General features: G+C 36.3%; 1 protein-coding gene across 3 annotated transcripts in view; it reads left to right on the top strand.

Annotated features, from left to right (window-relative positions):
- Positions 1-13,698, top strand: part of cblb (Cbl proto-oncogene B, E3 ubiquitin protein ligase) — a 193,229-nt gene that overhangs the window by 172,361 nt on the left and 7,170 nt on the right. For 2 of the 3 annotated variants that reach the window (XM_030154181.1, XM_030154182.1), the window contains exons 14-16: positions 9,132-9,266; positions 9,378-9,442; positions 11,704-11,817. In XM_030154181.1, the coding sequence (XP_030010041.1) occupies positions 9,132-9,266; positions 9,378-9,442; positions 11,704-11,817 (314 nt within the window). The remainder of the gene's footprint in view (positions 1-9,131; positions 9,267-9,377; positions 9,443-11,703; positions 11,818-13,698) is intronic. The other variant, XM_030154183.1, reaches the window with a different exon arrangement.

The raw sequence follows: 13,698 nt of genomic DNA, 5'->3' as shown, positions 1-13,698 counted from the left end.
AAACACTTTGGTAAACCACAGCGTTACATCCACAAATGATGGTTCAAACTTTTCTGCACAAAAGTGAAGCCTTATACTGGTGTGTCCAGAAGTGCTGTCAACCGTGGCCGTTTGTGCGCTCAGAGGCGTCTGTTCTGCACCACTCTGTGTTTCCACCGTCCATCACAGACGCCTCTGAGCCCACACCAGTCCACAGTACCTTTAGACACGCTGTTATTTCACAGAACCTCCACTGCCTCCTCTGTTAATCTTTTAAATCTGTTCTGCACCACAGAGGGTGAAATATCCAAATCCACCCAATCCTTCTTGGAGGAACACTGTTTCTAAACTTTTAAATGATTTTCTCACACATTTCAGGGCCAATTCAGAAACTTGAACCCATCGTTACTCTGCGAAAAATAACAACTAAAGTGAAGTTGGCCGCACAAAACACTGAGTATCATGCTTTCCAAGTGCTAGCAAAGAAAAACAAGTTAACCCTCAAGGTTCAAGGTTACTTTATTTATTCCCATGGGTATATTTGTTTTGCAGACAGAGTGAATTGCATTTGGCATTACCACAAAACACACATTGAACCTGTTAGGCAGGTACTTGATCGAGTGCCAAGACAAAAAGTGCTCAGTGTTCCACCATTCATCAGTATAGGAGCATGGATCAGTAAAAGGATCAAATAAATAAATAAGATCAAATAAATAAAAACAAGATGCAATAAAACACAATCAAAACCTCCAGAAGATAAAAACAGTCTCTGGGATAAAAACCAGGATAAAAACATAAAATTTAAAAATTAGTGGTCACGATAATAATAAACAGAGCAAAGAAATAGGATAAATAACTAAATAAGTAGATAAAGTGCAGTGTCACTATTTCTTATTGAGCTCAGTGGTGGTGACAGGAACAAAGCTGTTTAGGAACAAAGTTGTCTTTATCGGGCAAGTGACTATTTCTGGTCATTTCTGTATACATTACAAGACAGTGGCAGTAATGTGGTCTCCAGGGTCTGTAAGGTCCACCTCTGCATCTACGGTGAGTGGACCTGCTTTGTTCGGTACCATGAAGTAATGGTACTAATGGAAGGAATGATGTTCAAAGGGATCATGTGGATGTGGACAAATGTTCTAAAATACATGTTCCTGTCACCTTACATGTATTTTTCTTGTATTTTTTATGTATATACTTCTTGGCACTTTTCTTTTTTCCCACTAATGGGTAAGGAACCAAATATGGTAACTTAATTAACCTTGGTTTTCTACATAACGGTAAACATTTTTGAAAGGTCCTCCAATTACACAATAAGGCAGTGTTTTTCAACCTTGGGGTCGGGACCTCACGTGGGGTCACCTGGAATCCAAATGGGGTTGCCTGAAATTTCTAGTAATTGATAAAAAAAAAAAAAAAAATTACTGATAAAAAAATCTATGTTGAGTTGACAGAGACAATCCCAATCCATAGCAGACAAACTGTGAGTCTGAAACTGAAGCACTGTGGTTCTGTTTATCTGTCAAATGTTCATTGTGGTCGGTTTCAGATGCTGCAGCTCTTTCATAATTCATAGTTTGAGTTCTCGTTTGTTCAGTATTAATTGTCAGCCTTGTAAATCCAAGCTGGACTGACTGTACATATCCTGACTAAGGAAAATAAAGTTCTCCCTTTGTGCAGTAATCTACACCTGGCTTTTCTGCCTCCGTCCATAATAATATACATTATATAGACTAAATATTGTCTAAAATTAATGTTTGTTTGCAACATAGTATAACAAACTATTACGGGATCAAAAACAAATTAATTTTAGAAAAAAAAAGTCTCCGTTTTGAATGTCTGGGGTCGCCAGAAATTTGTGATGTTAAAATGGGGTCACGAGTAAAAAAAGGTTGAAACCACTGCACTAAGGTATTTTAATGAGAATGAAATTTTCAACCTTAGTCTGTTATTACCTCTGCCAAGGAACAGCAGAGGTTGCGTTTTCAAGATGTTAGCAAGATAAGTCAAAAAGTTATGGATGGATTTTGATGAAAATTTCAGGAAATGTTGATACTGGCACAAGGAACAAATGATTAAATTTGGTGGCGATGGGGGAGATGGGAGCGGGGGGAGGGGGGCTGATCTGCCTTGGCGAAGGTCTGAGCTCTCTGAGTGCTTTTCTAGTTTGAAGATATAATAAGATTGTATTACTTAATTTTCAAAAGTATTTATTGTTATGCAGAAAATCAAGGTTAATGAAGGTTCCTTACCCATAAGTGGCCAGAAAAAAAAATCCAAGAAGTATATATATATATATATATATATATATAATACAATAAAACCCTCCTGTAAAAGTGCTAAAATGAAAATGGTTACAAAGCAGCTGCATCCTTTTCTGGTCCAACTGAGTGCAGCCACAATACAGATTAGGTTTTGCATCTAAGTTGTATTCTCACTTTTAATCGGCTCCAAGTTTGGACATATTTTCAGTATGGACTACAACCGCTGCTGCTGACAAACAATTATGTCGAACTGGAGAAATGTTCGTCTGAAGTCTGGACCTTAAATTTGTAAACGTGTGACGTAACTAGTTATAAAACATAACAAATTAAGCAGAAATCCAATAGTTTTTGCAGCACCTGGAGGGTTGAAATTCAAACTGTATGAACTATTAGGGTCCAAATACACAAATAAATGAACCACAGACTAATAAAAGTGGGTTTAGATAAATATGAGGCCTTTAAAATACATTTATAAATCATTGCTTTGTGCTTTTCAGTGCATTTTTCAGACCGCCTACATGTAACTGTGTGTGCATAAAACCTGTGTACAAGTCAGTAACTGTCACTTATGTGAGCCATGCACATCATCTATAACAACCACAGTATTTTACAACACAAAACTGTTTTCAGGAGAGGCAGAGTTTTCCCTTTCGGCTCAAGCTTCATCAGAAGTGACAGCTCCATCCCCTGCCTCCACTACAGCCTGATACATAGAAATACCTAATCTAATTCTGGCTGCAGCTAAAAGGCTATTAGCCGTTCAACCATCATTTTTCAAAGCTGTTTCAGACCAGGACTTTTCCCTAAGGCTACGAGAACTCAGTGGTAGGAGGGGTTCTGTATGTGAAACCACAGCGGAAGGAAAAGGAAGAGGATGGTTAGACAGAACTTTTTAACTTAAAGGAAATGTCAGAGATGAAACAAGAGATTAGGGTTAGATATTTCAGCTGATTAGAACAAATGACTTCTGTCTGGATAGTATTAAAATAAAGGCATTTAACAAGCAATATACTGCAGCTTATTTATTAGAGGGTTCATATATTAAGGTCCTTTGGATATGGGCTATGTTAATATGGACTTGTAAAAGAAAAATAGCATCATAAACACAGATGCTCAGATGTTTTACAGTTACAATAAACTTGCTAATTGTTTGTGGTTTGCTTGAGAACATTAATTAAAAGCCTGATGAGTTTCATGTACTGAACTATGAGAGGACTTTGCTCTCTCAAAGTAAAAACATGACCGGGGTGATTGAAACCCATAGAGCCATTTTTCTCCCTTCAAATTGTAAGTGTAACATTATTATATTTAATCTTTCATCACCACCCCAAGAGCTACTTCAAGAAATTTCTGAAAATCATCTCATGACCCCCACCTTTGGAAACCTCTGCAATTCTATATTGTTTCAGTATTAGTGTAGGGTGCAAACAGATGAAGAAAGTAACACTGAAGAGAAATAATAGAATATTAACGTATTATAGAGTCATTTTTAACCCTTTCATGCATAGTGGTCACTTCAGTGGACTGCTGTTCTACAGTTGTTCTCTTGTATATTCATGGATTTTGTTGTTTTAATTGTATATCAGCCAACACAGTGGATGCTTATTGGTCAAAACACAGTAATGTCCCGTCACAGAGCAAACTTTAATTGATTGCCATTCCAACATTTATTTCAATATAAAGTAGTTCCTTGTTTTGGATAATCCCTTATGGTCAAACTAAAGCAAAAATGAATTTAAAAGTAAAAATGTGGGTCATTTAGCAACACCAATCTGTCAAATTGTCTCTAAAATGTCCTGTCAGAGAGATTTTGAATACTGTGTTTTGACCCTTATGCACCATCCCATTAACTGTAATTCATACCATTACTGTAACATTCCTGTTCTCGATAAACCTGATCTGCAGAAACATATTTGAGTGTAAATAAATTGCTGATTGTTATTTGACTGTAAATTTTTTTTAAACAAAAAGTTGTTTTTTTTTTGTTGCATATAATCTGAGTTATACCTAGTATTATAGTATGTTAAAAATGAGAGAAAATATCAGATTAGCAGCATTTTAAAAAATTATTTCATAGTTTCAGTCAGTAAATGCATGTTTTTTTTGCTTTAAGAATTAAACACATGGTGTCCAGCTGAATGGACATTTTTGTAACTCCATGAAAAATAGGTTCATAAAATATTTCAATCACATTGGGTTTTTTTTTTAATGCATAAAAAGGCATAAAAACACTCAGGAAAAAAAAAAAATCTTAAATGAGATTCTCATAATTCATGCATGAAAGGGTTCAACTAAATTTGGAGTAAAAATAGCTCCATAAAGTGTAATCATATTACTCTAACAGTGTGAAAACAACACAGTGCTAAATATTTTTACACATTTCATTGTTAATTTTGACACTAAATTGAGTAGAATTAACTCTGAAAATTTTACACTGGCCATTTAATTTTAATTTTTTAAACTTGATTTTTATCCTGTTTGATAATTAATTTACATTCTCATACATGATGTTGTTTAATCTCATTTCTTCATTTTTGCATTGATTTGACAGCATCGTGTTACGTTATCCCTGCCCTCTTTACTCTGATTCACTTTATTTATTCGAAGTGTCATGTTTTTGCATTTGTTGTACACATCTCTCTTATTGTGTTGCTTCTGTTTTAGTGTTTTTAATTTGCTTCTTGTATCCTGCTGTTGTGCCCTCTGCTTTGTCTGTCAAAGCACTAAGCAAACTTTGTTTTAAAGGTGCTATATAAATAAAGCTATTATTATATTATTTACATTTTTGGCAGACGATTTTTTCCAAAGTGACTTACAGGGGAAAACCAATCAAATCAATTAATCAATCAAATTTTATTTATACAGCACCAAATCATAGCAAAAGTTATCTCATGACACTTTACATATAGAGTTGGTCAAAACCAGACTGTAAGCCAATTTACAAAAACCCAACAGAAATTATTATTATATAGAGTCAATTTTACTCTGTTATCTGAAATTTAGTTAAATTCAACTCTCTACAAGTTTTTTTGTTTGTTTGTATTAGTTTAGTTTATTTCGAATATGCAACAAGACAAAATAATCTTACTTAGAAATAAAACAGATAGTAAGAAGTCATGGGAAAAAACAAAACAAAAACTAAACTTATACATATACAGGACTTCATTTGCATATTCGAAAAGGAGTGACAGGAAGTAGAACTTATTTAATCCCACCCCTTCTCCACACAACAGTCTATCCTTTAGCCTCCTATCAGCAGAAAATACAAAAAGTTAAGTCCCTTAGATGTTTTGTAATTAACCTCACTGATCACCCTCACATACACATACATTCACACCCATATTGACATACCAAAAAAGTGAATAAATACATAAGTACATGCATACATACATACATAAGTTCTTGAAGGTGACACAAATGACTACACAATAAAGTAAACAATAAGACAAAGTAAACAACAACGGCAATCAAACAAAACACAACAATCAACAAACACAAAAAACAAGGAACAAGCAAAATCAGACAAGACAGAATATTAATATAACAAAAGTATTATGACCCTTAAATTAAGAGGTAAATTGACTGTTTTTTACTGTATAGTTTACAAAGATCAATCTGAATTCCCAATACTTTTGTCCATATAATGTATCTTATCTTCATATTCTGTTTTAATGTGTCTTTTCCATAACGCCCAGACCTTTCTCTGATTTACTGCTTTTGTACGTATTCGTGAAATTCACAGTCCTTTCAGAGTTAAATACTGGAACTGGAGGCTGTGTGGGAGGTTCTAGTTACTGATATTATTTCCCGGTCCTCTTCTTTAATCATTAACTCCAGGAGAAACTGCAGATCCAGTCCCTGTTTGCCCTGAAACTCACTTCAGTTAGTGTACTTTGGACCTCTGCAACATTTTAACACCTATTGACGATCTGTAGACTCCTCACATCTCATTAAAACGCAAAAATAATCTGACAATCTGAGACGATTATAGCAGTAGCGTTGATTTTTAACGAGTTATGAAGAAATAAACATATAAATAATACATATAAAACAGCCCAGATCAGTGTTTTAAACCTGCTTTCATTGATGTCAAGAAGTTTGACAAGATTTTCATGTGTATAATCTTTTGCAGATGAGAAATTACACTTAGAATTTTGCTCAAAGGTAAAAAAAAAAAAAAAAAAGCCTGGTTTAGAGGTCAGAGGTAATAATGCCTTCCATATGGGCGTGGCCAAGCGAAAGTTAGCATCAGGGTCAATAAATTTTTTTCACTAAAACAATATTTTTGATTACTCAGTATGAAAGACATATATCTCTAGTTTCTAAAATGGTGTTTATTTAATTTGTACATGAATTACAACTGGATATATAAGAAAATAAATGAGAATACAATGTAAATTAAGAACAGTTAAGGTTGTAAATACAGCATAAATTCAGAATGTAAATAGTAGGGGTTTAAGAAAATATCGATTCTGCAATACATCGCAATATTTCATTTCACAGTACTGTATCGATATCAAAAAGTACTGTATTGCTATTTTTAGATATTTATTCAGATGCAGATATTGTGGAGGTTCCTTTTTGTTTTTATGTTTTTCTTTTTTGTTTATATTTCATTTATTATTTAACACTCTTTTATTAACTCTTAGGGGTCTGAGCCTGTTTTGTGCATTTTTCAGTACTTTTGATTTTGCCTTTATATACTATATGAAGAAATGTTTACCACACCCGGGTTTGGTATCTTTTTTTTTTGTCAGCACAACTTCATTTATCTCATCTGCCTATTATTTTTTTCACTTTCACCTACTATAAAAACTATTAAATATAGGAAAATACCAAATTTAGACTGATAAAATGCCAAATACAGAACATAATATTATGATGAATGGTGACAAAATCACTTAAGAAAGGTTAAATACACAGAAAATTTCATTTGGGATCTGACAAACGTAATGCTGGGTCTTTTATGGGTTAATATTTTGATAGTCACCTGCAAAAAAGCACTCATCAGATGATGGTTGTTTCCTGAACCTTCCTTCTATACAGTGGAGAGATATAGTGAATTACATTTATTTAATGAAAATGATGACTTTTTCTCTTCATCTGAAGAAAACAGTTTATTTTTTTTTAAATCTCTGGACCAAATGGGTCAAATATATTCAGCCGTTAAAACCAGATTTTGTGGAAGCCGGAATTGTAGCTTTGACTTTACCTTATTATTGAACCTCACCTTTTTTTAAATTTTTTTTTATTGGTTTATTTAATAGGGACCATGCACATTTATGAGCATTGCTGTATAAAAATACACCCATGTAAATATGCCAGAATGAGTAAAAATTAGGGATATACCAATACCGATACTCAGTGTGTGTACTCGTATTCATACTCATAAAAGATATCTGATACAAATGCACCGATACCACTTACAGCTGTGTGACATTCACAGTTCAGTGCAGCAGGTACGCAGCGGTGGAATAATGTGTGAAGAGTGTGGAGATTTTTTAAAAATAAATGACAGTGATAAAAGTAACGCTGACTGGAAGTAATGTTAAGACAGACAGATACGGACGCAGCATTCTGTCCGTCCTCTGTGTGCATTCCATCCGTTTTCCAAGTGCTGGCGGATGCGTACCCAGATGGAGAATACCAGCGGGAGTACGGAGCGGTGTGGACCGCCGCCAGCAGAAGTGAAAGCGAAACTTATGGCTCATTTCTCTTTTCTCTACCTGCCGGAGCTAAGCTGTTAAACCTTACCAGTGAAAACACTACAATATTAGTTTCACATTAGTGTTACCTCTGTCGTCTCCATGTTTGTTATTACTGACTTTCTTTTTCTTCTTCTCAAAAAACTTTCCTCTTCTTCGTGGTATTTGTCCAGTATGGTTAATTAAGAGCGGCGCCCCCTGGTGGATTAATTGAGAAACGCTCAGTCCAACACATTAAATGTCAGTAGCAGCACTTTGTTCCAGTCAGACTAATGACAACGACAATAAAGCACATTTACAAAAGGAACTAAGAACTGGAATGGGATTATTAAGTACTCGTATCAGTACTCGGTATCGTCAAGTACTCAAATGTAAGTACTTGCACTCATACTCGGTCTGGAAAAAAGTGGTATCGGTGCATCCCTAGTAAAAATAGCTACTTTTCATCTGTAGTCTTTAAGATAAAATGTAATAACAGTAATAATGGTTTCTGATCTACTCCACTCAATTCTGTTTTTTCTCCTCCTGAAAAATAAAAATATCGGATAATAAATCGCAATATGGTGCAGTAGATAGCACTCACACCAAGAAGGACCTGGGTTCGATTCCAACACCAGTCCATGGCGGTGGGACCTTTCTGTGTGTAGTTTGCATGTTCTCCATGTGTCTGCGTGGGTTCTCTCCGGGTACTCTGGCTCCTCCCACCATCCAAAGACACGCACTCATAGGTTAATTGGTTAATCTAAATTGCAATGAACTGGAGACATGTCCAGGGTGAACCCCGCCTTCACCCATAAGTAGCTGGGATAGACTCCAGTGACCCCCGTGACCCCAGTGAGGATAAAGCAGGTCCAGAAAATGAATGAATGAATAACTTGAATTACACTGATGTTATTAAGAACAAAAATGAGCAGCAGATTGAAAGCACAAACTAAGAAGCTTATCTGAACGTTCTGGTCGAAGGTAACCTGATTGGCTTCATAAATTACTCTGAACAAATACTCTATTATCAGCAGAGTTGGTGTTTAATTAAATGGTTCATGGTTAATAGAAAAGTCTCTGCAGCTCCAAAGCTTTAGTCCACACTGGTGTGTTGTTTACACCTGTAACTGCACCGTGCATATGTCACTGATTCCAGCTGAATGTCATACCTGTGTGCATGGATCTGTGTTCGCCTCTTCAGACCCTCCAACCCTTTCAACAGTCCTGTGGTGGAACGACAGCGGGGAGCGATGGATCGGCTGGAGGACGACTATCAGATCCCCTCGTCCAACCTCTGCCTGAGCCAAGCTCCCGTCTGCATCTCTGTACCCAGCAGGTACCGCATCTCTCCGCGCCAATTATAGTTACCATGGTGACGCACCGATCATACTTTCATTACATTAATTAACAGGATGTGAACTTAAAAAACCTTTTTTCTCTTCTTCAGGCACTTGGAGAACGGTTCCCCGGAGCCCTCAATGGAGGAGAGGAAACCGAGGCTCCCTGAACCTGGTGAGTCCTGGAGACCATCAGAGATCAGACATACTTTACCTCGTCCCCGAAACCATTAGAGCATTGACATTTTCGTTTATTAGGAGTGTTGAAATGAGCAGGGTGCAGGCGCTCATCTATGCATGATATTGAGTTTTAAATGAGCATTTTTCTTCTAGTGGATCTTAAAGGGTTAGTTTGGAGTTTTCAGCTCACCTCTAGGACATGAGTTATAGTGAAGGCGCTCTGTCAGGCATCTTCATCGACAAAGATTTCTCCACTATGGTCGTAGTTTTTAGAAACCATTGTTTTCAGATACCCCGCTACATGTAAACATAGGCTCAACCATTTTTTTTTTTTAATTCAAATTTTTATTCAGAACAGTCTCATAGGATAATATACAGGACATCAATGATAAAAAGTAGACTGTTCTCTTTGGGGTTTTTTTTTAGAAGAAAAAAAAAGGATATCAATAATGCTCACTGAAAGGAAGAAAAAGAAAGAGGAAAAAAAGGTAGTACAAGTAAATTGATATTTACAAGTTGATAATAATGATATTAACAACTTTGTACACATAGCCAACCACACTTCTAGGAAATAAGACAAAGAAAATTATGCATAAATACATATACCGTATATGTACACACACAAAGTAGTATTCATAATTGTAATACAAAGAAAGTGAAATAAATAAATAAATAAAGAGCCTAACAGTGCACATGTACATTTAGTATTTGGATATTTGCAGTCGTTTTTTTACGTGTCTGCCTCTGTCTATGTTGTAAATTTTAGTAGCAATCCGATTTGCTGCAAATTAAGGTGTCAACTACTTCAGGTAATACGCTGATTATGTCGAAGTATCTCATACAACATCACTCCAAATACGCCCTTTAATGGCAGGTAATTTCACTTGTTTCATCAGTTAAAGGATAAATAAATGTTATTGTCAAGTGTAATCGTTTCATGGCATCAGCAGTAGAATCTTCCAGGTTAAATGTGATAATAGAGGGTTCCTGCAGGGTCTTACAAAGTCTTAAAAGTCTTGAATTTACAAATCTGCATTTAATACTGGAGTCTTTAAAAGGTATTCAATTTGATATGATAGGTCTTAAGTTATGTTTTCATAAATGTGTTTAAATGTGTCTGGGAAATATTCAAAACGCAAAGAAAGTAATGTTAGTTGACTCAGTTCCACCTGTTCCAACCCCATAATTTATTTTGAAATTAGAAACTAGTTATCGCTGACTTTGCAGCCCCCAGTAAGAAATGACTTGGAACGGTGGGAATCAAGGCATTGGAGTAAATAAATACATTTTCTCTGTGTAGGTTCTCATTTGCCCAGGTCATCATTCTTCTTGGTAGTTCATCTGGGTTCAACTGGACTGGTTTAAACCCTCAGACTATTGCTGTGTTTCCACTACATGGAACCGGCTTGAGTCGATTCGACTCGGGTACCAAGTACTATTCCTGGAGACCATTTCCATTACAGCAGGGGTTTCAAACATGTGGCCTGGGGGCTAAATACGGCCCGTCAAAGGTTCCAACCCGGCCCGTTGGATGAATTTGCATAGTGCAAAAATTCCACAGTCAAGGCTGTTGAATTAATTTTAGTTCAGGTTCCACATACAGACCAATATGATCTCCAGTAAAATAACAGCGGAATAACCTACAAAAAATAACGACTCCATATTTTCTTCTCAGTTTGATGTGGAAAAAAATATTACATTATGCCCATAAATAATGACCACTTCACATATTTGTCTTTGTTTTAGTGCAAAAAATAACATTAAATTATGAAAATATTCACATTTACAAACTATCCTGTAACAATAAAATGTGAATAACCTGAACAAATATGAACAACCTGAAATGTCTTTAAGAGAAGTATTCACGATTTTAATAATATTCCATCTGTTACTAAATGTTTTATGTATTTGTAGATCCACTGTGATGTGTAAGTTATAATGTACATGTGTAAATGATAAACTGAGGCAGAATATGGTTAAAATTACACTTATTTTTCAGTTTGTTCATGTTATTCACATTGTCTGAAAGGATAGTTTGTAGATGTAAATGTCTTCATAATGTAATTTTACTTTTTTCGCTCTAAAACATAGAGAAAAGTTTGGAGTTGACATTATTTCTATATTATTATGTTATTATTTCACAGGTCTTACCCACTGCAGATCAAATGTAGCTGAATGTGGCCCCTGACACCCCTGCTGTAGTACATTCACCCCCCATCAGGCTGTGTTTGACTGAACCCTGCTTGTGTTCCTCAGGTGGACATTCTGAGTCGGTCCGGGCGTTGGTCTCGGGGGCGGCTCACACCCCCCACTGCTCCTTCAACACCAACAAGACGCCTTCAGACTATGACATTCTGCTGCCTCCCCAAGGTACACCCCCCCCACCCCCCGTCCCCTAGTGTGCCGTCGTATCCCACCTGTCTGATCTTGTCGCCTCTGCCCTGATGCTTCCTGTCAACATTATTTGCATTGTCCTCTCTGCTGCCTGACTGTGAGATATAGCCGTCGTCTGCCCGAAACCTCGTATCTCACCGTGTCAGAACGTGCACTCTTGACTTCCAGCGTTGGCGCTCAAGTGATGAGGTGTGGAGAGCTGTGATGAAGGCTCTTCAAGGCCTGCTTCTCATGTGAAGTGAATTGTTTTTTTTTTTTTGTTTTTTTTTTCTGCATTTCCTGGTGCAGCACCGTTTGAATCCAGCTGTCAAATCCACATTCTAATTATGAGCGAAGCAGCCGAGTGTTTAGTTCAGTCTGACTGAACATGCACTGTGCAGATGGACTGTGACGCTTTATTCATGACGGCTGAGCACAAACAATGCAGTCTCCAAAATGGGCTTTAGATATATCTGCCTGATTGTAATTATGGCTAATCTGGTGTTTTTAAGCATCAGATTCTGTTTTCCATCTGTTTAAATGCTGAGTGACATGACAGTAGATATTAAGTCATGACTGAAAAGCATCTGCTGTCGTTTATTTCATTGTGTTGTACATCCTGCTCTTTTGCAGCGATGTTTTCATTATTTAACTGAGTTTTTGTCGTTCTTTCATGTGACAAAGATGCAAACATGTTTTACGTACTGCTTATATTTTATTCATTCATGAGTACAAACATATTTTACCTCCTTTTACCTGGTATTTAAATACTAGTGTTTACATTCTTCTTCCTCTTCTTCCTTCTCTTCCTCTTCATCATCTTGCTCTTCTCCTGTTATTCCTCTTCTGCCTCCTCCTCTTCTTCTCCTTCTTCCTCTTCTTAGTCTTCCTCCTCGTGTTCCTCTTCTTCCTCCCCCTCCCCTTTTTCTTCCTCCCCCTCCCCTTTTTCTTCCTCTCCTTTCCCTCTCACTTCTTCCTCTTTTTCATCTTCCTCCTTCTTCCTCATACTCCTCCCTCTTCTTCCTCCTACTCTTCTTTTTCTTCCCCTTCCTCTTCTCCTTTTCTTCATCTTCTTCCTCTTCATCATCTTGCTCTTCTCCTGTTATTCCTCTTATGCCTCCTCCTCCTCTTCTCCTTCTTCCTCCTCTTCTTAGTCTTATTCCTCATGTTCCTCTTCTTCTTCCCCCTCCCCTTTTTCTTCCTTTCCTTCTTCTTTCTCTCCCTATTCCTGTTCTTCTTCCTCCCTCTTCCTCCTACTCTTCCCTCTTCTTCCTCCCCTTCTACCTATTCATCTTTTTATCATTATTTACCTCTACACTTCTAACTCTTCTACTGTTAAAGATGACTGATATTCATTGCGATATTTCTCACCATATTTACATCTTAGGACTACATTTATCAGTTTATTATTTTAGTCAAAAAGCATCTTTATAACATTTAATAGTTTGTTAGTTGGGTTAGAGTTCGGATGAGGTTGTAAAGAAAAGGAAAAAATGATAAAATATGAGTAAGTAAATAATAAGAGAAAGAACGTTCTGTTTAATATGAACTATTTATTCAATGAATGTTATTGTGTGATATTGTGATTATATTTAACTATATAGAGTTAAAATGGCATATATTGGCTATGCGGTTCTGATCATGTCACATGGCTCTACTCGTACAGATTTTTAGGTTTGCAGCGGAGCATGTTAAGTATTTAAAATGGCTAAAATTTGCTTAGAGGTCTTATTTCTGTCTTTGTGCATAAGAAATCAATATAAGTGAATCCCCAAAGGAACTTTGTGTTGGTAAATGCAAGTTCTGCAAATTTACAGGATTTCAGTTCTGTTGTAACATGTTGATGGTCATATGAACTGTTTTCAGCTCAAAAATGTC

Source organism: Sphaeramia orbicularis, chromosome 14 (assembly GCF_902148855.1).
Source record: "Sphaeramia orbicularis chromosome 14, fSphaOr1.1, whole genome shotgun sequence".
Lineage (NCBI taxonomy): Eukaryota > Metazoa > Chordata > Actinopteri > Kurtiformes > Apogonidae > Sphaeramia > Sphaeramia orbicularis.
Note: the sequence above shows the minus strand (reverse complement) of the source record. Positions and strands in the feature narration are given on the sequence as shown.